General features: G+C 57.2%; 1 protein-coding gene across 1 annotated transcript; it reads right to left on the bottom strand.

Moving 5' to 3' along the window:
• Window positions 1-1,616: 1,616 nt before the first annotated feature.
• Window positions 1,617-16,307, bottom strand: NR5A1 (nuclear receptor subfamily 5 group A member 1). Its single transcript, XM_030461345.1, has 6 exons — window positions 16,200-16,307; window positions 15,663-15,804; window positions 11,869-12,509; window positions 5,688-5,807; window positions 5,439-5,586; window positions 1,617-1,864 (listed from the first exon to the last, which is right to left on the bottom strand). Exons 1-6 carry the CDS (start codon window positions 16,299-16,301, stop codon window positions 1,617-1,619), a joined length of 1,401 nt encoding a protein of 466 aa, XP_030317205.1. The 5' UTR covers window positions 16,302-16,307.
• Between the last annotated feature and the right edge of the window lie 10,049 nt (window positions 16,308-26,356).

Below are 26,356 nucleotides of genomic sequence, written 5' to 3'. Positions count from 1 at the left end.
CCCCTCCAAACGAGGAGCAAACACCCTCTGTGGAGAACAAACCTGAACCACCCCTAGCTGTGCTGGAGAAGCCTCGGTGGATCTGGGCAACCGATCCGTGGTGAGGGGCCATGCTGGGCTACCTGGTCATGGGAGGAAAAGAGGGGAAGGCTGACACCAAAAGAGTCTCAGCAGAAGCACAAGTCCAGCACGTCCCAGCTTGAGGGGCTGCAGCCCCCCAGTGCTGCCCAGTCTTATCTGTGAGCCCCTGTCCCATGGTGAGAGGGGAACCAACAGCTCTTGCTTCTGGCTTTGGCACAGCATCTGCTGTCAGACAGAGATATGGTAGAGTATCACAGGGGGGCCTGGGGGTTCGGCCTGGCCCAGCATGGGGCACAGGACAATTCTTATCACTCCTTGCCAATGCACCTGGGCAACAGGAGGGAGCTGAGAAGCCCCCCAGCTCCCCCGAGTGCCTGGGCCCGTGCTGGCACAGGAGTAGCTCTGGGCTCTGCAGCCTGGATCTGCTGCTGCCCCACACCTCCCTCCTGCCAGGCCAGCATCGCCTGCATCCTCCCCCTCAGCTCTTCTCCAGGCACTGCTTGGACCTGGCTGATGGCTGGAGAGCAGCAGGACCCCCACTGGGGCCACCCTCTCCTCTTGCTTCAGGAACCAACTCTGTTCATGGTGAAGATGCCACACCAACAACTCTGTTCATGGTGCAGATGACCTGCAAAGCTTTCCAACAGCAAGGAGATTTTGATGTCAGTGAGGGTGCAGCAGCAGGGCCACAGGCCCAATGGACAGTCCCCCTCTTCCTGCTGATGAATCTCTTAGAGCTGCAACAGCAAAGCTTTGATATTCGGGAGGTGATCACAGACATGTGTGGGCTCTGCAAAGCCACAGCTGGTGTCTCCAGCACCAGTAAGCACTGAGAAAAACACATCTCACCTGAGGGCCCAGCTCTGCACAGCCCTGTCCTTGCCTGCCCTGGCTCACCCAGGGTAGCAGCAGGACACAGAGCAAGCAGCAGGGCTGTGGGGCTGTGGACACTGATACCTGGACCTTGAGGTCCTGGCATGGCTGCATGGAGCCACCACCTCCAGCCCTGACCACAGAGTTCTCCTTGGCTCCTGCAGAAATCCTCTGCCTCTCTCCTGGTGTCTGGGGACACCCCCACTGCCCTAGAACCCCAACCTGGGGGGGTTCCCCTCACCTCTCCCCTGCCCTGTGCACAAGGGGCCCTGAGTTATGGGGCAGGGTTGGGGGAGAGAGGGCAGAGGTGGAGAAACAGCTGGTAGGGGCAGCAGGAGAGAAGCAAGAATAGGAGAAAATCCAGGGCAGGTTTTGCCCTTCCTTGGAACCTCAGAGCCAGGCCAGGCAGCAACAGGTCAAGCACCGTGTGTGCAGAGAGGAACCAAGGGCCAGCCCAGCCCACGGCCCTGCAGCCCTCAGCTGACCTTACTGTGTATTAAAATAAACCATCTGGGACTTTTCCAATAGTACAGGTTAAATAGCATCACTGAGAAAGGTGAGGTGGAGAGGCACTGCAGCCCCCAGCCCCAGGCACACATCCTGCCCTTGCTGTGCAACTGGCAGTGCCGGGGGCTCTGCCGGGTCCCTGCTGGAGGCCGCACTTAAGTCCGCTTGGCATGGAGCATCTCGATGAGGAGGTTGTTGCAGGGCACCTCCCCGCTCAGGTGCTTGTGGTACAGGTACTCCTCTGCCTGCATGCTCAGCGCCCGCACCTCTGCCAACCGCAGCAGCAGCTGCCGGAACTTGTCGGCAGAGTGGGGGTAGTGGCAGAGTGTGTACTCCAGCAGCGCCGCATTGGCCTTCTCCTGAGCATCCTTAGCCAGTGTGTGGTTCTCCAGGTACTTCACATCTGCAGGGGGGAGATGGGATGGTGAAATAATGCCAGATTCATGCATCTGCACCATCCCTACTGCACTGTGCCAGGAGGAACCTATCCCCCCGCTCAACAGCCCTCGTGCTTGAGAAGGCAAAACAGAAGGCGTCCTGCACCCCATCCCTGCCTGGCCACAGGGTCCCCACTCTTGTTCTGTCCCTGGGCCTCCCCAGACACTGAACATGGATGTCCAAACCCTCACGGACAGCAGGAGGGCCTGTGGACCACCCTCCCCCAAACCCTTGCCACCCAGGAAGCCACAAAGCTGAAACTTTGCTGCACTCACAGTCAGGGAGCTGTTGCCATCAGCCCCACTTAATTCCTGAAGGTCGAGGGAGTGGCTGAATTAATTCCCTGATAAACCTCGTCTTTCCAATATGGCAACAAGGCTCCCCAGCATGGAAACCCAAATCCTCTGTGCATCACCAGGGCCACAGCAGCTCCCCCGCAATCCAGTTGCCCCTGGGTACCAGCCCTGCCCACTCCCTGCCCATGTCCAAGGGCCACCAACACGCAGCCAAATCCAGGTCTGTGCTGGGAGCCCACAGGCTGGGAGCAGAGAGGCCTGGGCATGGGGCTGGCCAGGGCAGTTAGGTGTTTGGGGGTTATTTTTTGCTTTTATCCCCAAAAAGAAGGGAAACAAACATGGTTTTGATCCAGAAGGGTCCCTTCTGTAGCCAAAGGGATGAGCAGCTGTTAGGAAGGCAGAACATAGTGCTGGTGCTGGACATTGCTGCAGCACGGAGCAGGTGGGACCCCAGATGCTGTGTGGAGGTGTCCATGGCCTCCCACACTACCTGGCCTGGCAGAGCTCCCCCGGGATGGTGATGGCACTGGGCACTGCTCCAGCCCAGCAAAGCTGGGGGCCCCCAACATGAGCTCAGGGAGCAGATACACAGCTGGGGGGAATGCAGGACCCCCAGGGAGCCATAGCCTCCAGCCATGCCTGCTGGGCACTGCATAGCACAGGCACTGATTACCACGGGTCCTGCCAAGCTGCACTTTATCAGATCACCCTTCCCTTTTCACTCCTGCAGCACATTTGCTCCTGTTGTGGCCATCTCTCTTCTCCCCAGGTTGTTGTTATGAAATCTCTTTATCTGCATAGAGTTATTGTGCATGTCATTAGAAAAAAGAAGTTATATTGATAAATGTCAAACCTATCCCCTGAGTTGGCTCAACAATAGCTAGTTCTACTCGATGAACTCACCTGGTTCTCTGAAAGACCCTATTCAATGTTTAATTGAATATTTGAATAATCTTTTCATTCCTGCAAGGAATAAAGAATGTTGTCCAAATAACATTGACTCACTTCATTTAGAGACACTGCAGCAGTTGCAAAGACTGTCCTGTGACAAAGCCTCCCATCACACATACAGATATGCCTAGGATTATTTCTATGCCCTCAAGTGTTCTTCCTATTCACAGCTCCTTTTGTTTGGGAGAAGCTGCTGATAAATTGCAAACGCTTAAGGGAATGTGGGCTATAAAAGCCTCTCTTCCTCCCCTCCCCAAGAGTAGCTGCTTCATGAATGTAAGTCATGAAATCGAATGATAGGTCAATCCATTAAGGCTCTATTAAGCCCTTCTGTAGAACAAAGCTAACCTGTGCTGTCCTCATAAATATTGCTATTTTGAGAAGCCCTAATTTTAATTAAATCTCTTTACCTGCTCAGGAGAGAAATCTATTTAGAACTCAAATGGCAGCTCTTGTGAGAGGGGCTTGGCTTTGATTGTGCTGTGGCAGAGTGGTAAATGTGGAAATTCTCTCGTTAAAGGCAATTACATCCTGCACATAATACACAATCCCATCCTCTACAGCTGAGCCTGCGAAGGGCAAATTACTCCAAGTGAGCTCTGCAATATGGAGAGAAAAAGTTGGGCTTGGGGTAAAATGATGTATGGGAAACCACAGCATCCCAGTGCCATGTCCTTCCTGAAAACCACTGCCAGGGGAAGCAGAGCAGCAGCAGCCGTGGGAGGAAGGACCCCGCTCCTGCTTTCTGTGAGGCCGTGCTGGGGGGACACGGGGCAGTGGGGAGAGACCTCCCCTCCTGGAGCTGAGCCCTTGGGGCAGCAGCCTGAGAAGGTCCCAGCTTAGGGTGAGAGCCCCACTGGGTCCTCTATTTCCCAGCCTGGACACTGTTTGTGCTACACGTTATCACTGTTTGAAGAGAAAATTATCGCATCCCATTTCTCTGGATTTCAAAACAGCTCTAGAGGAAAAGTCAGCTGCAGGAGGAGATGCCGCAGGTGCAGGATGGGCTGGCAGCACAGCTCCTGTGCCCCGAGACACCCACCCTGCCCCCGGGCCTGCTGGACCTGCCTGCCAACAGGGACACGTCCACAACAAACCCCAGTCACACCAGTAGGTCCCTCAGACCATGCTGGCCCTGACCCGGAGCAGGTTCCCACTGCCTGCAGTACATCAGTGCTTCCAGCTCACTTGTTCACACAGTGGCAGAACCACCCCTGGAGTGGGCTGACTCCTCAGCAATGGGACGCACAGTGATCCATACTCTGTCAAGCACCCAATACCAAAACACACAGTGTTTATGTGTGGCTCATGGCCTGCTGAGCTTGACACCTGGATGGAACCCATGGTATACAAACATATGCACAGACTGAGGCGCTGGGATGGGGACAGGGGTGGGGATGGAGACGGGGCCACCCCAAGTTGGACTAAACCATCCTGACTGAGCACCAGGGCACTGCAGGGACCCAAGCACAAGTTTCCCTGGGGAGCTGCCAGTTCCTGCCCTGTCCGGGTGGGTCCAATTAGCAGTGGCCATGGAGGCGTGTGAGGAGAGGCAGAGGTGTGAGCCGGGAGCAAGGCAGCCAGCTGAGCCCCTGGCAGGCCCTGCTGCTGGGAGGTGAGATCTGCTGCTGGCACGGGGCTGAGGGGACAGTGTCAGCACCGGTAATGAAGGTGGCCGGGTGCAGGAAAAGGACAGAATTGGAGCAGAAGCAGGGCAGGAGCAGGGCAGGAGCAGGGCAGGAGCAGAAGCAGGGGAGGAGCAGATGGAGCTGTGCACCTCCAGGGACGTTTCGCGCTCTGGCAGCAGCTCCCGTGTATTTTGTCTGGGGGAGGCAGGACGGTGTGAACCCGCCGGCTCGGACCGACCGCAGGCTCCGGGTCTGAGCCTAATCAGGAGCGGTGCGCAGCCCCTGCCGCTGGCACGGGCCCTCTGACGCAAATCCCGGGAGATAGGGACGTCCCCAGCCCCCGCCTCTCTCAACACGCCTGTTTTGCTGCAGCCCTATCAGCCGGTTGTTTCCCTGCCCGGTGCGACAGGCGAGTGACCAAAACATGCTCTGCTAGGCCACGGGGTTGGCACCGTCCCCTGTGCCGGGGGGCAGCAGCCAGCCCTGCACTGGGAGATGTTTCAGAAGGTCCTAGCTCTCATTAGAAGCCCTTCATCACCCATTGGTGCCACAGACAGTCTGGCCGGACTCCCCCTGTGCTCACTCCAGCCATAACACCCAGTGGCAGAAGGGCTGTCACTCCAAGCGTTGCCACCCTTCACTTGTGCCCCCCATCAATGCTTACCAAGGCTGAAGAGGATGAGGAACTTGAGGCAGACGAACTCCTGACGGTCTACCTGGAGAGAGTGCAAGTGCAGGACGAGCTCCTGTGCCCTCAGCACCAGTGTGTTCAGGATGGAGCCAGCCTGGGCTGTGATGGTTGACATGTCCACCTGTAGGGACAGGGGTAGCATCAGCTGTGGTGGCCACAGTCCCCTCAGAGCCATATGGGGTAGGAGAAGGGATAGGACAGGACCCTGTGCCCCACACTCACCTCCTGGCCAGTGACGAGCAGCACGCTGTGCTCCTTGCCGTGCTGCAGCTGCCGGTAGACATGGTCGAACACCAGCAGCTCACTCCAGCAGTTCTGCAGCAGCTTCATCTGGTCACCCACCTGAAACACACCCAGAGCCACACTGCTGACACCCAGCACACCAGGGCATGGCCAGCCAAAGAGCAGGAGAGGATCAGGCTACCCCAGCCCTGTCCCAACCCTCCAGCCCCCAGCTCTGTGTTTAGGGTCAGCTCCATACTCCAGCCCTGTAGCAGCCACAGCTCAAACGCACCCTTTGATGCACAGCATCCAACTGGGTGGTGCCCACACCCATCTGTGCTCACCTTGAGCACAACAGGGTTTTCCACTAAACTGGCATCAGTGCCAAAAAATAACCTATTTTCACCTTGAGCACCCAGAAGTAGAGCTGCTAGTCAAGTAACCAGTGCCATTATATGAAGCACAGAGTGAATGGGACCTGACACCAAGGTGAGCAATGCCTTGAGTATGGATGTAGTGCTGGAGATGTGACAAACCTCTGCCTTCCCCTAAGACCCCAGATGACCTCATCTACAGCCAGTTGTAACCACCAGGTCTGCTTTGGGCACAAACTTTTAGGACCTCCAAAGGTCTGGTGGGAATGCCAGTGGGCTGCAGGCAGGATGAGCTGCTGGAGCCAACAGCTGCATTCAGCAGAACCCCGAGCTGTGCCAGGTCTCTATGTCTGGACGTGGGGTGTTTGTCCCATGTACCACTCAGCCACCTTCCCCACTGGCTGTTGAGAACCACTCTGGGTCACCAGCTTGGCGTGGCCTCTGTGAGATCTCAACTCCCTTCTGCAAAGAGATGAACCCCTGCCCTGCCTGGAGCCCCCTTCTCCTGCAGGGCTGGTGCAGGGCAAGGGGTGGAGTTATCCATAATGCTTCCCAGCAGAGCACGTTCAGCGCCATCAGAAGAGCTCTGCAGTGCCATTGTGCTCCCTGCCTTTAATAGGAGGAAGACAGATGCAGCATCACAGGCCTGGATAATGCTCTCGATTTGCTGAAGAGGCTGCAATAAACTAGCACCAGGAGATTGCAAAAGGAATGGAAGTCAGATGAGAAAGTGCTTTATGGTCTCAGAGCCTAGCACTCCCTGTGAGCTGCTGGGATTTGCTCTCAGATGCGGGGGGTGGTCAGCCCCAAAGCAGGGCAAGGAGAGAGCAGCAGCAGCAGCTGGGGACACCCAGGGTGTGACACCCGAGGGTGCAGGTGGAGGAGCCCTGGTACACAGCCTAGCCCTACAGACCGTGAGGTTCCTGTTCAGCTGCTGAACAAAGAACTGGGGTAAAAGCTCATTCTTCATCAAAAAACAAAATGGAGATTTTCTGCATTGCTGCTGACCCCCGGGCAAGGTGAGTAGCTGGTGATAGCCCCGGTCGGGAGCTGAGCCCCACTGTGACCACATGCTGCCAGCCCTGCTGCACGCTCCCACTGCTCCAGAGCTCCTCTGTTCTCCTGAGTTGTTTTGGAAGCTCCTTCCTGTGCCTCATTCCTGAGCGGGACAAGCTCCGGAAAGGACAGCCTGAAAGTTTTGCTCTAAAAATCGTTTTTAAAAATTCAGCTATCCCAAAAGGAAGCATTTCAACCATTTTGAAACCTTCTTTTCTTCCTCTAAAAATGACTAATCAGTGTCTCCCAAAGCAACACTCAGGCTCAGCTCCTTCAGCCACGCACCTCCCTGCATCCCTTTGGGCTCTGGGGGTTGATCAGGGCTTGGGGACATCTCTAGGGACCCCAGCCCTGCCCATACCTCAGCACCAAGCTGTGTGTCCCCATGCCCGGGGCTGCGGCAGCAGCAGGGTCTACACGTGGTCATGCTCCAGCTGTGCACCCCACTGAAGGGGTCTCTCAGCAGAACACCATCCCCCCAGTGCCCAGCACCAGCCTGGCCTCTTAGGAGAGGAGCAGACTGTGTCCATCAGTCCTCCTGGGTGAGGCACCACACACCCACTCTTGGCTTTAAAAGTTAAGCAAAGGATCTTCCTCTTTTAATGTCAAGGCTTTCCAGTGGAGTACTTTATCAAGGACCTGAAGCAAGCTGTCTTTAAGAGGCAATTTAAAAAAAAACCAAGCATTTAACCCATTCACAAAATGCACAGCAAAACGCTCCACACACAGCGTGAGGCCTTCCATGGGGACAGCACAGCCCAACTGCTCCCTGCACCACTGCTCCTGGGCAGCCCCTCTCAGGCACTACTGTCCTGCAGAGACAGGACGCAGAGACCCACCAGGAACCCTGATGTGCTCAGGGTCCCAGGACATCCATCCCTGGCCTCTCCCCCCAGCTCCAGCACACCACAGGCACAACGGGTGCTCAGCTGCCTCTGGCCTACCTTCACCCCGGGATGCTCCCTCAGCCTCCTCCCAGATCCCTGGGGCAGGATTTGCCCCGGCTGCTCCCACAGACGTGCAGAGCACATGGCAGTGCCCCGAGCTGCAGCCTGGGCAATTACAGGGTGCGAGCAGAACCATCACCTCGGCTACTGACAAGTGAGAAAGTGGATTACTGCCCGCCAGCCTCCTGCCATCAAACCCCACACAGGACTAAGGTGTTAATGGTCAGTGCAGGTCCCCATCCCCCTGCCCAGATACCACTGTGATGGGAGTCTTAAAGCAAAAAAACACCAAGGCCAGAGCGGCAGGGCTGGGATCTCCTCTCCTGCTAGCAGAGCATGCTACTCTGTCCCAGGCTGCTGCTGTTTGCAGGTGCTTGCAGGCTGCAAGGCTGCATGGGCATCGTGGCTCTGGGTGTGTGTCCTGGAGAAGAGGTGAGGGCTGTGCCAGCAGGCAGGGAGAGCTGTCCCATTTCCCCCAGTGCACAGGATGCTAAACATTGTTGCAGCATCCATGACCAGAAGGAGATTTTAAATCTGCCAAAAACACGCTGGCTGTTGGCCAGGAGATGGGGTCAAGCTGACCCACACATGCTAAAGGCAAGGAAGCGACTGACTGCAACTGGGCTTTGCCCCAGGGTCTCTAAGGAGAAGTGAGGGACAGTGGCCCAGCAGAAATACCCAGTGGCCTGAGGCAGACTGGGGGAACAGCACTGCCCTCAGCATCCCCTCCTACCACTGGGGCTTGCTTGTGGTTGGGAGTGTTGTTTGCCCCAGCCCCATGGTGAAGAGGGACCAAAGGTCCACCCTTGCTCCCCACAGCCACACCTTGCCCCCCCCCCAGCCACAGGGACCCGCTGCATGCCCAGCCCAGCCTGGCCTTCAGGCTGGAACTGCAGTAATTTGTTTAACATTCCTGGCTGCTCATCCCAATCTAAAGGTCACTGCACCCCTGTGTGCACGACATTTGTATGTACACAAAGCAGTAACACCTATATAAACAAGGCAGTGCAAGATATATATGTATAGAGCAAACCAGGCACGGTGCGAGTGTGCAAGCGTGCGTGTGCACGCACATTTCTCTGTCTCTTTCCATATATATATAAAAAAATTACATCTGAAAGGACAAAGTTGCCTGAGACTAACGACCCAACAAAATATATTTCACCCCCAGCCCATATTTTTCTTCCTGAAGAGATGCTGCAAATCTTTCCTCAGTCCTGACACATCTCATCTCGACTCAGTTAAAGTTCGTATTTATGGGCGTCAGCGCTGACCTCTTCCACCTCCGCCCGCGTGGCCCCGCGCCACGGCTGCCTGGACGGCCCTCGATAAACAAGTGGGCCCCCAAATCCCCTCTGCCGCGCGGCATTATTAGTCTTGGCTCCGAAGGCCAGCGCAGTCCGTAATTCTCTGCCTGGTGACACAAGATGAACGCCGCGACATCAGTCTCCCCAGCGGATTGGCATGGGGACCCTCGTTTGTCAGTGGCAGACTGACAGAATTACTGGCCCTTAAATGAAACGATATATCTGGGAAGTTAAATCTGTTTTCAATCTGACCGCCCCGCGCCTCTGGGCAGACGTGGCGTGCGAGCCGATGTCAAGAGGCCATTAGCCCGGCTCCCCCCTCCTTTCCCGGGTGCCTTCCCCAAGGGCCCCCACCCTGGACACCCCATCAGGAGGAGATGGCAAACCACCCGCTCTGCCACTGCCCCTCACCAGGCTGCAGGTGTGGGAAAGGGAAGGACAGTGGGAATGGGAACAAGGTCTGCCAGCTCCAGGGGGACCTGTTCCCTGGCAGGGACCACTCTCCCTGGGCAGGAAGCAAAGGTTCATCCGGGCCAGGCATGACCCAGTGGGTCCCCATGTCCCAAGGCTTTGTGCCCCTGGTCCAGCCTCAGCCCAGCACTATGCCCTGCAGCCAAGTCCCAGCTCAGCTCCCTTCCAGCCTGGATCTCTGCACCAGCCTAAGCCAACAAACCTTCCCCATCTGTGAGTAAAACCATTCCCAGGGGATGGAGAGAGCTGCTGCCAGGAGCCCTGAGAACCCAGCAGGGCCATGCTGGTGATCGATCCCTGAGATCACGGTCTGACTGTGCTACAGGCTTTAGGGTAAAGCCATAAACTCAGCACTAGCAGGAGTTCATTTACCGCCCCAGCAGCTGTTTGGGTTTATGTGCCAGCAGGAGCTGGAATGGGCTTTCAGGAGCTCCAGCCCTGCTCCTGCTTCCCAATGACATCTCTCCTTGTATCCAAGGAAAAGTCACCTTCCAGGGGGGCACACAGAGAGGGGCTCTGCCCCAGAGCCCATGCCGGGGGCTCAGAAGGAGCCAAGGCCATCACCAGCTGTGCTTTCTCATGCTCCCTCTGGTCCCGTGGTCCCCAGCCCTGAGAGATGCTGGAAATCTGCCCCAGACTCACCGCATGGCTGAAGGCAAAAGGCACAAGGAAGATGGATGGTGATGCCCAGCTGAGCCCACCTCCCAAGGCCACCATGTCCCCTGTCCTGGGCATGTCAGCGGACTTTCCCACTCCTGGCAGGACAGCAGTGGTCCTGCCCAGGTGAAGCCTCTGGCCCTGCATCCCCCCCCAAGAGTCCCGGGTGAGGAGGAGTGCCCGCTGACACTGATTCACACGGAAAGAGCCTATTTTGGTGGCACAATCAGGCTAACAATGGAGTTACAAGGCTACTCGGCAATGCAGCCGGGAGCTGAATTTACACTGTTTACAATATCTCCTGCAAAACAACAGCCACCCTGTTCCCAAAATCCAGGCTGGACACTGATATGATTGAAATCAGCCCAACCCACCCCCACAATGCCGTTTCCTGACACTGTTCTGGCAGCCGGGGGCTATTTTGAGTTGTGAGGCTCTGCCACACTCAGCCCCATGGCACCTGGTCAGATGGGCGTGGGGAAGAACCTAGCCCTGTCCCGGGGCATGGTCCCCATGGCACAGCAGGAGGAAGGTGCTTTTGGCCGGAGCTGGGTTGCACAGCCCCACACTTGAAGCATGGGAAGGCACACAAGTCTCCCAGGCACCCCAGGACATGGGTCTCTGGGTTTTGGACACATTGCAAAATTTTCTCTCCTGTTTTTGCACCAGTTTGGGATTTTAGGTCAGCCCAGGAGAGGAACAGAAAATGTCTGAAAGCTTGGCAAGATTTGCAGGATGGCAGAGGCTGCCCCAACCCTGCTAATCCACCCCTTTGGTAAGTTTTCAGGGGAATTTTCTAGATGTGGTGGCCTACTAAGAGGGAGGTCAGCACCACATCCCCCAGCCAGGCATACTCACTGCTGCTGGCAGTGCAAGTAGCTCTGGAGGTGGTTTGGTGGTGTCCGCTGCCCTGGCTGCCTGGTGCTAATAGGCACCCACCTGACAGCATTGATTTTCCTCCTGAAGGCAGAGGAGAGAATTGTCTCAACTATAATTCCTCAATGTTACATTTTTCAATTATATCTTGAGCCTGACACTGCAGTCACTCTGCCGGCGATTGCCTCCACACCTGCCCCCACCGTGATGAATCTGCAATCATTAGCCCCACGGTGACAGCAGGAATCACTTCGACATTGCCATGGGGCCCCGGTGCCTCCAGTCCTGCTGTGCCAGGGGAGGGGAGCAGGATGGGGACATAGCAGCAGCTCTGCAGTGGTGACAGCCCCAGGGCATTGCCCCATCCTCACAGCATTTCAGCCCAAATCCTGCCCACAGCAGCACCCCATCCTCACGGTATTTCCACCCAAATCCCACCTGTCTCCCACTGGCCACCTAGTGCAGCATCCTTCCCCCTTGCCCAAACTCCTACCTCTAGCTCCTTGAAGAAGATGCAGCTCCGTGCCCACTCCACAATGGCGAAGAGGGTCTGGTCAGCCATCTTGCACATGAGGCCAAAGGTGCTGAGCTTCTCGTGCCTGCCTTTGCCTTGTTCTTGCTGCAGGCAGGCCAGTATCCTCGCTTTGACCTGGGCCTCGTCGGGCTCCAGCTGCAGGAGCTTCAGGATGACCTCAGGGATGTCAGGGGGCGAGCTGCTGGGGTAGGTCTCTGGGTACATGTAGGCAGGCACAGGCTCGTGTGCATTTGTGTAGTGGTCTGGGTACTCAGACTTGATGGTGCGGTTGGGGAAGGAGGGGTAGTGGTAGCCAGCGAGCGGCACGTGGCTGGGCACAGTCATTCCCAGGGAGGGTGTCCCGTAGGGGCTGCGCTCGTAGTCGACGGGCGTCAGGGCAGCAGGGTTGGGAGGCAAGGTCTTGGCCATGGCGTGGATGCTGTGGATGGTGGAGGAGAGGCTGTAGTCATTCTGCACTGGGGACATGATCTGAGGCATGGTCTCCAGCTTGAAGCCATTGGCACGGATCAGAGCTTTCTTCTGCTGCTTTAAGGCACGGTCCCGCTTGTACATGGGTCCAAACTTGTTCCTCCCTCCACGCATCCGGTCAGCACGCACAGCTGGGGGCAAGAGAGGGCAGAGGCTGCAGTGAACCCCTGCAGAGGGAGAATAGCACTTCCACAGGGCAATGATAGGGGGGATTTAGTGACCAAACAAGGCTGGGGGCACTGGGGAGATCTTCCCAGAAAGCCTCTGGACAGACTGGTGCTCCCAGCCCAACCAGACACAGCAGGGACATGGCATGGGTGTCAGGCCCCAGCTCTTGCCTTGCTGGTGTCACCCTCAGAGCCTCTGGGAATGGCAGGGAAGGAAGGAAATTTGGTTTTAACCATGAAACAGACTGGGAAATAAAGCAGTTTGCAACTCCCATGGGTTAAAGGACAGCCTGTGAAGCCTGAGAAAAAAAAATGGGGCTCAACACTCACTTTCATTCTTACAGCCCCTGACTCTGTACCAGCCCCAGGGATTTTCTTTTTTTCTGCAGAGCCTGGAATCCCCCCAGCCCCTTTGGGGCCCAGGTTTGCCTGCATCCAGGCAGCACAGGCTTACACTCTGCCTGTCTCTGCCTCTCTCATGGGCAGCACGGTGGTCAAGTCACTCTGACGGCCCCATCAGAACCTCCTGGCTCTAGCAAAGCAGATGCTCCCTCTGAACTCCCAAACAAACCCAAGAATGTGTCAGGGCGAGAGGGAGCAGGTGCTGCTCTGCAGCCGGAGCTCTTCCCTCCGCACCGCCCCACACCCGGGGGCTGCTGTCCCGGCCCAGCCTTGGAAGTGCCTCAGCTCGCTGGGAGCTGGACGGCAGTGCGGAGGGATGGAAAAGAGGCCACAGACTTAGCATCAAAGGGAAAAGAACCTCTGTGCTAGTTTGCGTCTCCGTTGACAGCAGGCGGGTCTTGCTTTTGTGTCTCAGCTGTTACCTCTGCCGCTCTTTCTCCTACTTCTCCCGGAGCGACTGGAAGCGCGGGCAGCCCCCCCGGGGAGCCAGGGCACCTCCCAGGCTCTCCCAGACGGGCTGCAAAGGCAGGAGAGTCGGCAGCAGCATTTCCAGGGCGAGCAAGAATGTGCTCCCAGGGGAGCCGCCCCGCTCTTCCTCTCTCATTCTTTATTCATGAAAACAGCATCTTGGCTGGAGCGGGGCGGCCAGAGGCATCCTCCGAGGCGGGGGTGCTGTGGCCCCCCGTCCTGAGAGCCTGCCCGCACCCCTCTGGCCAAGGACGCAATCAACACATGTGTGCACCCCGGCCGGGGTCCCCCAAGGGCAGACCCTTCACCCAGCCCTGGCTGGCACCGGCAGGCCAAGCACCCCCAGCTGCACCCCTCGGTGATGCCAGAGCAGACCAAAAGCCCAAGTCTCCCATTCTCTTCAAGCGTTGTGTTCCCACCACTGCTCAATGCCATACCCAGAGATGCCCGGGGACGCCACAGAGCCCCCTGAGCCAGGGTGCACAGGTAGGGACCCATATGGCACTGCTTGTATTCTCCCACAGCCAGTCCCACAAGCCCGCTGCAGGCAACGGCTACTGCATCTCCTTCCCTCTCCCAGCAAGAACACAAAAGGAGAGGAGGCCTCTTTAATTCCCTCCTGCTCTGCTTTTCCTGCTGCTTGTGCCTCACTTGGGATCTGGAACAACTTGCCATTTGCTGGGTCCCAGATGGCTGCCACAAGCAACTGGTGCACCCCAACCTCTGGGACAAGGGGGCCCAATTGGAGCCACTCACATAGCCCCTGCACCCCCGGCACCCCCAGGCCAGAGGAGCTGACACTCACCTTCCAAGCACCACCTCCAATTCCCTGCCCAAAAATACCAGAAACAGAGGAAAAGTAGGCTCTGTTTTTTAGCACAAAACAGACAGTTCTGTGGGAATATCACCTTCCATTGGGTGCCCACCCATACCCGCTTCAGGACTGCACTAAAGAGCTAACAGCAAGAAAAAAACAAACAAACAAAAAAACCCAAGCCACTGCCCTCGTGGGCTATGGAACCGAATGAGCTCCACAGAGAGCAAAAACTGCCGAAAATGTCCAAACCGAGACCACGCCTGTCGTCCCCCCCCCAGGCACCACAAGCACTTTCCCTGCCTGCCTGTTCGCAGATACCCCAGCAGCCAAATTCTGCTGCACCACCGGTCAAAACTGCCAGAACACAAAGAAATCGATTTAGGGCACCAGTAACTCCAGCCCAGAGGGAAGAGTGAAACCGGGATGTATTTGGAACGGGACTGGAAGCTGGCCCACGCCGGGAGTTTGCAAGGGCTGATGTTGTAGCTCGATGTTGTGTCTTACTCCTGTGCCTCCGCTCGCAGGCTCTCACCCGCTCCGGGAAGAGAGTGGCCGCTGTGACAGAGCACCCAGTGCACCCAGTACCTTCTGATTAACCCACACCCTACCCTCAGCTCCCGCCTGGGCCGGGCCCTGGAAACCAGCCCGGCCAGGTGAGGGGGCTCAGCCCAGTCGGAGCATCCAGCCCACTTCATCCGTTGTAAATGACAAACGATTTCAGAGGAAAAAAGGTGGGGGGGCGGCTGGCCCTTGGGGGAGCGAAGGGGGCTCCTTTCCGAGGCTGCTTTTGCTTCGCAATCTCTTGCCAGCGATTTATGCCCCAAACGCTTTTTTGTTGGTCCGTGCTAAGCGCTGCAGAAACCGCACCGCAGTACCCGGGGATTTTTGGGCCCGACTCTGACATCTCCATCGGGACCGACTGCTCCGAGCTGAGCGGGGCGGCGGCCGGGGGTGCTGCGATTGCACTACCCCGAGAGTCAAAGGAGAAATCCGTTGTACTAAATGTCACCAGCAGGAAAAATATAATTTGCGGTGGGTCTGCAGCAGTTTTATCGTAAGCCTCGTCATATTTGATGTTTTCCTTAAGTCTTGGCTTCTGGAATTATGTGCTTAAGGAAAACAATAATTTCTACGCTATTTCCCAACCATTCTGCCAGCAAAGAAAATCCTGGAAAGTTGGAGCTGCAGCAGCCAAAACCCCCGGGAAAGCAAAACAAAAACAAAAAAAGGGAAAGCTGGACGCCACGCGAAAAAACGAATTTTTTTTTAACTTGAGAGGGAAAAACGGAACCGAAGCTGCCGCTGAAATTAGCGTCCCGGAGACGCGGCGAGGACAGCGCGACCGCCACGGGGGACACCGCGCAGCCCCGCGCAGCCCCCAGCCCCGTCGGCGGGCGCGGACCCCGGCGGTGCACGCGGAGCTGCCTTACCTTCCAGGCGCATCCCCACGGTCAGGCACTTCTGGAAGCGGCAGTAGGGGCAGCGCTTGCGCTGAGTCTTGTCGATCTTGCAGTTCTGGCTCTCGGTGCAGGTGTAGTGCTTGTTGTTTTGCACCGTCCGCTTGAAGAAGCCCTGCAGCGACGGCGGTGGCGATGCAGCGGGCACCGGCACCTCGGCACGGTCATCCCGGCAACGGCATCCCGTCCCCCTGTTCCCCCACACTGCTTCCGATCGAGACTCCCGCCGCCCCCGCCCACCGCTGTCGGGGCTCCCGTCGCGGCCGCACTCCCGTCCCGCCGCCGAGAGCTAATTCGTCGCTAACGAAAACGGGCGAGGACCGGCCCGCGGCTGTCTCCGCTGCCCCGGCTCCGGCAGAGCCCCCTCCCCGCTCCCCGCACAGCCCCGGCCCCGTCTCCCCCCTGCACCGGTCCCCGAGCAACGCCGGCTCCCGCACGTCCCCGGCTGTACCTCCCGCACATCCCTGGTCCCCGCACAGCCCCGGCCACGCACGCCCCGACCGCTCTTACCTTGCAGCTCTCGCAGGTGAGCAGCCCGTAGTGGTACCCGGAGACCTTGTCCCCGCAGACCGGACAGAGCTCGTCCAGGTCCTCATCATAGGAATAGTCCATCCCCTCCAGCGGCCCTGCTGCGGGACAAGCCAGCGGGTCAGCGAGACGGGGACCCCCAGCTCTGCGCTGGGTGCGGAGCGGGAGCGCGGCGCGGCGAGACCGAGCGGCAGGTGCCGGAGCAGGAGCCCTTTATAGCGCCTGGAAGAGCATCTCCATGTTGGTGCGGGCGAGCGGCCAGCCCCCCGGGGGCTGGGGAACCTCCTCTGGGGAGAGCGGGAGGCTGACGGGGACACGGGGCGGGGGCGGAGGGACCTGCCAGCCCCGGGGACACGGGGACGGGGCCGCGCTCTGCCCCGATACCGTCTCCCGGCCCAGCAGGCCCCGGCGGGTGGCGGGCAGGGCAGCTCCGGCAGCAGGCGGGCCAGGAGCAGGGCAGAGGGGAGCTGGGGAGCTCGGGGAGGAGCAGCCCCCACTGCCACTCCTGAGCTAGGGGAGCTGCTCGGCCAAGGCCTTGGTGACACCTGACTCTGTCCAGGGGGATCCCAGGGACAGGAGGGGCATGGGGCACCCTGCTGCAGGAGAGGGCTTGAGACCCTCCCTGCTCACCCCAGGGCTGGTGCAGCTCCCCCAGGCCATCAGTGGGGAACAACAAGGCCCCCACCTCCCTGAGCATCCAGCCTGTGAGCAACAGGACCAGAATGGGAACAAGGAGTCCTGGGGTCTGGATCACAACTGAACATGTCTGAGCAAGAGGAACACCCTACATGTGCTGGGCACAGAGCTGCCAGACCCCTCAGATCCATCCCTGTTCCCCTGCCCCTAGCAGTCCCACTGGCCAGCTGCGGGAGGTGCTCACAGGGCCTAGAGAAAGCTGCATGAAGGGTGCTGGGGTGCATGGCAACACCTCCTCCAGGACAACCACTAACGAGGTGATGGCTCAGATCTGGTGCTGACTACCCCAAGTGGAACAACACTGCTGATGGTGTTTTGGTCCACCTGTCAGACAGGGCTGCTTCATCACCAGTATTTAACTCACATTCAGGGATGCTTAATGAAATGTTCCATGACAGCAGCAGACCGGCACAGAAGCACCCATGTTCCCAGTACATCCTGCTCACTGGGACACTCCCAGGCCAGCAGGCCATGCACTGCTGTCCAGGCACTCGGCCACAGGGAGCTCAAGGCTCCATCTCCAAGCTGGTTGCTGGAGCTGAACCCTTCCCATCAGAGTTAATTCACTCAAGCAGGAGACCCTTGATGGCTGGTGCAGAGTCACAGCCTGTCCCAGTGCAGGCAGGAGCCCGCAAGCGGGGAGCTGAGACTCGAGGTGTTTTGCCTTCCAGCGGAGCTGAGAGGTGGCCAGGGGCCTGGGGGCTCTGAGGCTGTGGGTTCCCCAGAGCATTGGCTCTGCTGCTGGCAGCACCCAGCCAAAGGGGAGCTGTGTCCCCTGGCCCCACACGGCTCACCCCACACCCAGCTGCTGCCCAGGGCTGCGGTGGGTAGGAAGCGCGCTGGCAGGGAGAGCGGCAAACAGGAAACGGGCTCGGCGGAGCATCGCTCCAGAGCCATCAGGAATGGAGCCCGGGCTAAGAATAGCAGCAGAGCAGCCCCCGGAGCGGGGCAGCCGCTGCTTGGCCGGCAAGGAGTGCTCCCACCGCCGGCAGAGCCCCTCGGCCACGGCCCCCGCGAGCTCCCGAGGGAGCTGCCAGGCAGCTGTGGAGCAGGACTTGCCATCCGGGAAGAGGAGCCCAGGAGGGGCTGTGGGTTGGGAGAAGAATGGAGCAAACACCGCGAGGAACAAAAGCAACTTGGAGCCAAGGGCTGTGGTGGTGGCCAGCACAGGCTGGGGAAGGGATGGGGGCTCAGCCAGCCCCAAGCACTGAGGGGTCCCTAAAGCCTCCCACACCTGCTCCAGGGTGCAGGGACTGCCTGTGCTTCCATCGGTTACACACAGTGTCTGGGTTCCCAGAGACCCTGATCATCCCCCAGCTGGACTCTCCAAGCCCCTCGGCAGCTGAATCTGTCATTCCTGAGCAGTAGCATGGCCGGGGGGCCAAGGCTATGGTAAGGCCTCACTCCACCGCCCATGGTGAGCAGAGCCTCCATCCCCACGCCCGCTGATGGGGACAGGACGGGAAGTGGAGGCCCACGCAGAGCTCCTGCTTCCTCACCAAGCCCTGCCAGGTCCCCAGCTTGGGCCTTGGCTGCTGCTGTGCTGGGGAATGGCGGTAGCGAGTGGGAGATGGGTGGGACAGGGGGACCGCGGTTCTTCCCATGGCCAAGTACTCACCAAAAGGCAGCTGCGTGCCCTGCTGGGCAGGAGATCCTCTCTGGTGCCGGGCCGGGAGCTGCTGCCCAAGGGGCCTCCGTGGGGTGTTGGGTACTGTAGCCCTATCCCAGCAGCCTGGGGGATTTATGGGACCCGTGTCCGCTGGGAAGGTGTCAGGGCTCTGGCTGCGCACACGCCGCCCCGGGCAGGACACTGTCCAATCTCCTCCCCATGGGGGCCAGGCTCAGCCGGGATGGACCCACTTTGGTGCCTTATTGGCTTCTGCGGCCACGTGACGGCGCTGAAAAACATCATAATTAAGCTACAAAACACTGGCCATAAACTAGCATTAGAGAGTGACAGTGAAGATAAGTGGGACCCCCACAGCAGATAACGCGCCAGGGCAGAGAGACCCAGAGGGGAGGTGGGGGGCAGCGGCGGGTGGCAGCACCCACAGCCACACTGATTTACAGCCCGGGGCAGGAGGGAGGTGGCCGCAGGGCACGACGCCTCAGAGGAGCTTAAACCCATCACACCCACCCAGCACCATGACCCACAACAGGGGCCTCCCAGGCCTGAGGGGTCTCCTCAGCAGGGGAGGGTGGGAGGGGGCTCCTCTGTGCATGGTGTCAGCGGCTCCCCATGTGCCAAAATGGCACTGGAGGAAAGTGAGTCCCCCTGGCCTGGAACATGGAAGGGAAGCCACCCCCTGGCAGGGGGGTGGGTTGTCCCACCCTCTGTTGACAGGTACGATCCTGACCTGTGGGCATGGTGCTGGCCACAGGGCTCCACTTTCCAACTGCTTAGCTAAAACATGAGGGCAGCAAATCCAGGCACTGAGGTGAGAGGACACAAGTGTCACCTCCTGTCCCACCAGAGCAGGGACTTGCTCCCACCACCGGCCCCACACTCCAGCCATCCATCACCACAGCATCTCCCTGTGTGTTTGTGCGCAGGTCCCGCTCCTTGCCATGTCCCAAGGGAAGGGTGGCTGTCACAACTCCCAGCCCTGTGCTGACACTGGCACACAGGGTGGCGTGGCAGAACCCACAGTCCCAGTCTCAGGGGTCAGGGAAGGGCTCATCCCCCCTCGGAGGTGAATCCCAGACATGGTAGGAGAGTGACAGGCCCTGACACCCATCCACACCAAGCTGGGGGGAGAAGGGAGCCCCTGGTGCTGTGGTCACGGGGAGAGGAGCAGGAGCAGTGAGCTGTGCAGCCCTGCTTGTTTTTTCCTCGCTCTGCAGCTGAAGAGAAAAGAAAAACTAATGAAAACAGAGGACTGGAAGAAGCTCCAGGCCCAGGGCGGCTTCCGCCCCAATCCCCAGCAATTATCAGCCACATGCCAGATGTTCCGACGCGATGCCAATGTCAAGGAAAATAAATCTGTGGCAGGTTCAAGGTCCCTGCCGGGCCGGCACGCTGCAGCTCATGGCTCAGCACCACGCGAGGCGGGGATGGAGCTGCGGGGCGGCCGCGGCCGCTTCCTCCCGCTAGGCATTGTTCCCCCGGGAAGCCCCGGCCTCACGCCGGCCGCTTGCTATTTTTGCATCAAGGTGCTTTCAGGGGTAAGTGCGTCCCCACCGGCCTTGGGCACTTTCCTTTGCAGAGGCTCTTGCCAAGGCCGTGGCTCAGCTCCTGCAGCGGGCGAGCAGCCCTGGGTCAGGGCCAGCGCATGGGCCAGGGTGCAGCCCAGTGGGTCCTGGCTCACAGCAGGAGGGTGGATTTGGGAAGGTGGATTTGAGGTGGAGCTGGCGTGCCGGCAGGGCCAGTGTGGGGGGTCTCTGGCATTGGGGATGCCCAGGTGTGGCTGTCAGCCCCATCACCAGGACCCTTTGCAGGGGCAGCTCCAACCTCTTACCCCTGCTACTGCCCTCTGTCCCTGCTCCATACTGTGTTTCCACTAGGACATGCCAAGAGACCTTGGATACCCCAGGCAGTACATGCCCACACAGCCAGGAGCAGTGATCACACATGGAGCTCATATTTCCATGGGCACAGGAAAGAAGTGTGCACTGGGGTGACATTTTGGTGACCACACCACCCAGGAGGAAGGCATGGGGTGGCCATGGGGCTTCCAGCTGTATATGTCCGCAGGGATGTGCTGGGGAGGAGACAGCTGCTGTTGAGAACTGGGGATGGGCCTAAAATTCACTGCCCTGCCATAGCACTGTCATGGCCAAGGGACCAGCACAGCCTTCGTGCTCTTGGTGGGCCCAAACCTTGGCACGTCCATCATCACAGCCCCGGCTTTTGGTCCAGCAACTGCTCTGCCTTCTACCGCTGCAGAGCAGCCAGAGCCCATGGAGCTGCTCCGCCTGCCACAGCTTTGGCTCCTTGCTGGTGTGTAGCCTTGATGCTCAGCAAAGCATATCTCCTGCTTGGATTTTATCTCCATCCACTCTGCTTATCGGCAGTGGGGCAGCCCTCCTGCCTGCGCCACGTTCCCGGAGCGTGCCTGCAGCAGGTGTGGTCAGCACTACTGTTTGCCAGATCTCGCTGCCTGCACCGCCGGCTGCCCGCAGTCCCTGACTCCGGGGCCCGTGCCGATAATGTGCATGGGGCGAGGACTTTGGTGATAGCGTTGCCGATGACATTACCTTGTCCCCGACATTCTTCCGATGCCACGCACGCCTTGGCTCGGGGGCGCGGGCGGGCCCGGTGTGCGGCAGCGTGTGCAGATGGTGCACAGGCAGCAGAGGAGAGCGCTGGTGGTCTCCTCCCGGGGGGACTCATTGACATATCAGTCACATAGTTCTGCATAATTGGGACTTGGATGCAGCCTCTCTTTATATTTCCTCTTGGCAGTTGCCAACAACATGAAGCACTCCTAGGTCAAAATGACAGCCTTTTGTTTACTATTCCTGCTTATGTACCTCATTTTCTTCAAGGATAAGAGCTCTTTATAGGAATCTTTATTGTGATGAGGTTAGCACAGAGAAAGATTTCTCTCCAGCTTTCTCTCTCTCACAGCTGATTAGCAGGGTCAGCCTGCAGGGACAGGGATGTGAAGCTCAAATCCAGTGCCCACCTAAGGGTTCACCTGGCTACACAAATCATGTCTGCTCTGGCACAGTACTACCCTATCACTGCACAGCCCCATGCAGACTGCCCAGGCTATACCATGACACCGCTCCCCTCTACACAAAGGTACTGCAGAACCCAGAACCCCCAGGAGCTTGGGAAGGAGCTTACTGGCTTCTTGTTACCATACTGGCCCGGATGGTCCATCCTTTGTCTGATCTTCAGAGGGATGATCAACCCCATCAGAAACACCAGGAGTAACTCCTGAACCTACACTTGACAAGACACAAGAGACTTGTGATGGTTCAGTAAACAGTGGCCCACCAGTCTGCTGCATGCAATGCACTGGTTTTCAGGTTTGAATTCCAGAGGGACAGTGACTGGGCAACAGATGAGGGGAGATGTGAGAGCGTTGGCAACAAGATGAGGAGAGACTCAGGGAATTGATGTGGCCAGTGATGGGCATCAGCAGAAATCCAACCATAGCCCTGGAAGATGCCCCACAGGACCATCCCAGCAGATCCCTCACCCATTGCTGGGCTGATACCACCACCACCACTACAGGTGTGGGAGCCCCGCCTCACCATGCATCGCTGTCCCAGCCATCAGCTGTGGGGTGACACTCCTGGGAACAGCAACTCTTTTTAAGAGGAGAGCAGCTTATCCTTGAAAGTTACTTTCTGAAGGTCAAGAGTGGGACTGTGACAGAGCAGCCTGACAAACGCATCTCCCAAAGTCCTTGGGCCCGATAATGTATGTCCCGTGCAATGTTGACACTAGTGATCCACCAAAGATCAGGTTAACAAGTTTGACGTTAGTGACAGCGTGATTTGTTCAGTGCTGGCTCTAAATTCATAGAGCCGCTGGCCTTCGGTGATAAACTATTGCACTGCGTGCACGAGGCTGTGGCAGTTGTCACCAGCCACAGCTCGGAGATGAAAAGGAAGCAGAGCTCTAATCAAAATACAGTGGTCAGTAGAGGCTGAGCTGAAAATTAAAATGTGCTGGTACTTTTCCCACTCCAGCCTTGCTCTCCAGGCAGCCCTTGTGTCAGCACAGGGTGAGGGGAGAAGACGCCCCATTGCCCCAAACCAATCGCCCCACGTGTGTGAAGGAGCCTCTGCCACCTCCCTGGGAGTCCTGGTACTGCTGACCTCCTGGGTCCCCTTCAGGGGATAAATCCAGGCCAGGAAAGCATCAAAATCACTTGAGATGCACTGTGGAGGAGGAAAACTCCTATGAAGAAGAAAACTACCAGAATGGCGAGGACAAAGTGGGGGAGAGGGCCCAGCAGAAGAGCAGTGCAGCGTGGCTTGTGCCAGAATTGAAGCAAAGATGTGAAGAACCATCTAGAAGGACACCCCTCTGCCCTGTACTGGGACAGACCCCACACAAAAACTGCTTATTGCAATCCAACAGCTTCATGTTCAAACACAGAAGCTTCAAGGGTGATTAAATCCTTCAGCTCACAAGAAATATGTGGCAGGCTGCATCTCTGTGTGCCAGAAGGCAGACACTTAACTGCTATTTCTTTGCCATAGAATCTTCCATTATTAAAGTAAGTGGGGGGAAAAAAAATCCTAAATGCTCTTAAGAGCTCCTAAACATTTAAAAGGAATATTTTTCCACTTTTACGAGTTTAGGAATGCAGAAAGTGACAGCAGCCCTGTGGGAGCAAGCACCAGAGCACAGGGACAGCTGCTCGCTTGGAGCCACTGCTGTGGCAGTGCAGCCTCACCCTGCGTGGGCCTTAATGTGAGAGAGGCTCTCCAACAGTCACAGAAACATAAATATAAAAAGTGCTTCTTTGTCTTTTAACACACACCTACCTCAGCGACGTGAGAGACGGTGAAATGTTTTCTGCAGTCTTTCTGGAGCAGGCTGGCCAAGGATTTCTGGTGCGTATTTACCTCTTGGGCTAATTCCTCCTGCCTGCAGCAGCTGCCACATGAGTCTTCTGCTGCTGCTGGTGCAAACCCTCCTCCCGCTGCACCTGCCCACCCCAACCACCACACATCCAGGCCACATCACAGACAGGAACCCCCCAGGTGACAGCAGTTGTGTGGCTGTGCCACAAGTAACACAGTGAGCACCCTGGGCTGCACCAGTGCAGTGACCAAATGGAGCAACCCCAGGGGCAGGGAAGGACAGCACCGCCTGCCTGTCACAGAGGCCCCGCAAAACTTCATCTCCACATCAGTCCTGCTCCTGCACCCACCAGATCCTCAGCTACACCAAGGAAGGTCTTCTCCAAACGCACCAAAGATTCCAGTCACAGCTGTCCCGGGGGAGGACCATGGCTGCCACTCGGACCCATGCCAGGCTCCATCACCCGAATGACTGAGGGAGGTGTGAGGGAACAGCAGAGGCCAGCAGTGCAGAACAATTCACATTTATTAGTTCATACAGCTAACACTCGCTAAACATGCGTTCAACACTTATTGGTCACATTTCCACAGGTAGTCAAGTCACAGAGCAGAGCAGCGGAGCAGGGGCAGGTCAGGCTTACATGGACCCGTGCTGGTCTCACCACGCGAGGGGACCAGCTGTGCCACGGCACGCCGAGATGTGCCAGCAGAAACATTCATTTGGTCATCGTGTAGTGAGGGAACAGCAGCTCCCAAGAGCACAGCTCAGGGCCTGCTCCTCCGTGGGTGCTGCAGGGCAAGGGTGGAAGTGACCAGACACACTCTCCTGCCCCAGCCCCATCTCCAACCGTGCCAATATTCACCTTGTGTCATGCTGAGGCAACATCCTGCTTCCCTGATTTACACAAGGGATCGTGAGAAAAATGAAGTATTTTACTAGGAGAAACCATCACCTGGAAAAGCTGTGGAAGGACCCAAAGACCAGGACCTGTCCATCTTGGAGATATCCTGCCAACCAGCAATGGGCTGACACAAGCACACGGCAGCAAACCAGACCCACTCCCTCCTGGAGCTGCCCGGCATGCTCATGGCCAGGGCAGAAGCAGGAGGGCTCTGCCAGCTCCCAGGCTAGAAACACAGCCTCTGCATCACATCTGCACCAAAGCTGGAACCTGGCCCATGGTGTTATGGGCACTAACAAAAACCAAACCGGCAAGAGCCATGTCCTGCCCCACAGCTGCAGGCAGGGGCTGTGCTCTGCCAGGGGGATGCTGGAGCTCAGCATGTCAGACCTCCACCTCACCCCCTGTTCTTCCCTGGCCATGAACGAGGGCAGTATTTTGTTTTCCACACAATCCCTTTGAGATGATAAACAGGATGTCACACGAGGTAGTTTTGTTATGGAAATTGAGTCAATAATGTTATCAACTATTACAAGACATTTTATAAATTGAAAGAATACAATGAATCACAAAAGGCTTTGTTACCGCTGATCGTCATCTGGTTTCAATTTCTGTTTCTTTTTGCCCTTGGGGGCATTTCTTCCACTGAACCATGTTGCTTCTTTCATAGACTTGTTAGAGGTCAGATGCACAATAGCTCTTTCTAACTTTTTATTCCGAGGGGAAGATATTGCATGGCTTGGCCTCTCCAGCTCTCTAAAGGGTGGGTTTAAACCCAGACTTGCAGATCCTGGCCAGCAAGGCTGCAGGAAGGTGGGCTTCAGCCCTGCAAACTGTTGCTGACTTTTGCCCAGTGCAAGCAGGGCAGCATCAGGCTGGATGGGACCTTTGGACACCCCCAAAAGCTCTAAGTAACAAAACTACTTCCACATCTGGGTGCCATTCTCAAGCAGCCTGGATGAACTGACTGGCTCCTCTGGGGAAGAGCAGGGCCTCAGCTACCAGCTCGTGTCAGGACACAGCTCTGGGATGCTCTTCGCATTAGACCCCAAATCCTTTAGGCAGGCAAAATTCCCAAGAGCCAAACCAAAAATTTGTCCCCCCAATATCTCCCTATTGGGTTTTACTCCACTTTCAATAGGTCCTCTAAACGAGCTATGAAAGAAGCAACTGTTGCAACATCAAAACTAGGGTTTCTCTGGGTCACATTTTAAATACTTATCCCTGAGCTTCTGTGTATTGCAAACAACACACCGTGAACCCAGAGAAACACCACAGCTTGATACTGACATGCTAAGTATTACCCTCGATTTACACATCATCTACAACTTTAAAATTAGCTTCATACTTAAACTAGTTCCCCAAGTTTCCCCCTTTCTCCTGCCCTTTATGTGGCAGGGATGATTGCCGCTTATTATCCTGAGAAATACAGAAATAACATTTTCACAGACACCAAGCTTCACAGCTTCAAATCAAAACCAAGAAAGAAGAAAGAATGAACAGTTAATAGCACATTCACAGGAGAATCTTTTTGTTTGTTTGTTTGTTTTTAAAAATGTAGTAAAGATAAAAGAAATTCAAGTGTTTTGTTTTTTTTTAAAAAAATGTTGGTTTGAAGGACGCTTACAATCTTTAACCTGAGGTGGCTGCGGTTCTGTGCAGGGGCCTGAAAAGCAAAGCACAGGTGGATCCTGCAGTGTGGGTCAGAGGGAGGGACAGGCAGTGACAATTCAGTACAAGCTCCAGCTTTTGCCTGGGCAACTGTGGGGTGGCACAGCCACCCAGGCCACCCCTGGGCAGAGCTGGAGTGCCCAGAAGCCCTCTCCTCACCCTACTCACCCAAAGCAAGACCCCAGCACCACGGGGGCACTGCTGGGGCAGAGGCTGGCCATCCAACTCAGCACCCTGCAAACATCCTGACCTCCCCTTTGGTCTCTGCATGATGGGGGACAGCAAAAGCTCAGGATTTCAGAGTTACAGAAGAACCAAGAGCTGCTCCCTGGTGACCCAAAGCACTCAGTGCCTCTGCACAGCACTGCAGGCAGGCAGTGG

Source organism: Calypte anna, chromosome 17 (genome assembly GCF_003957555.1).
Source record: "Calypte anna isolate BGI_N300 chromosome 17, bCalAnn1_v1.p, whole genome shotgun sequence".
In the NCBI taxonomy this organism is placed as follows: Eukaryota; Metazoa; Chordata; class Aves; order Apodiformes; family Trochilidae; genus Calypte; species Calypte anna.
The sequence above is the reverse complement of the archived record's forward strand: the minus strand, read 5'-3'. Positions and strand labels throughout refer to the sequence as shown.

Bases quoted from the DNA above. Each gene is read 5' to 3' on its own strand.
- NR5A1 (XM_030461345.1), bottom strand. From the start codon at position 16,301: ATGGACTATTCCTATGATGAGGACCTGGACGAGCTCTGTCCGGTCTGC. The intron at 5,808-11,868 runs GTAGGAGTTTGG...GGTGTGTTTCAG, and splicing joins TCTTCTTCAAGGAGCTAGAG to GTGGGTGACCAGATGAAGCT. The intron at 1,865-5,438 runs GTAAGCATTGAT...TCCCCCCTGCAG, and splicing joins CCTCATCCTCTTCAGCCTTG to ATGTGAAGTACCTGGAGAAC.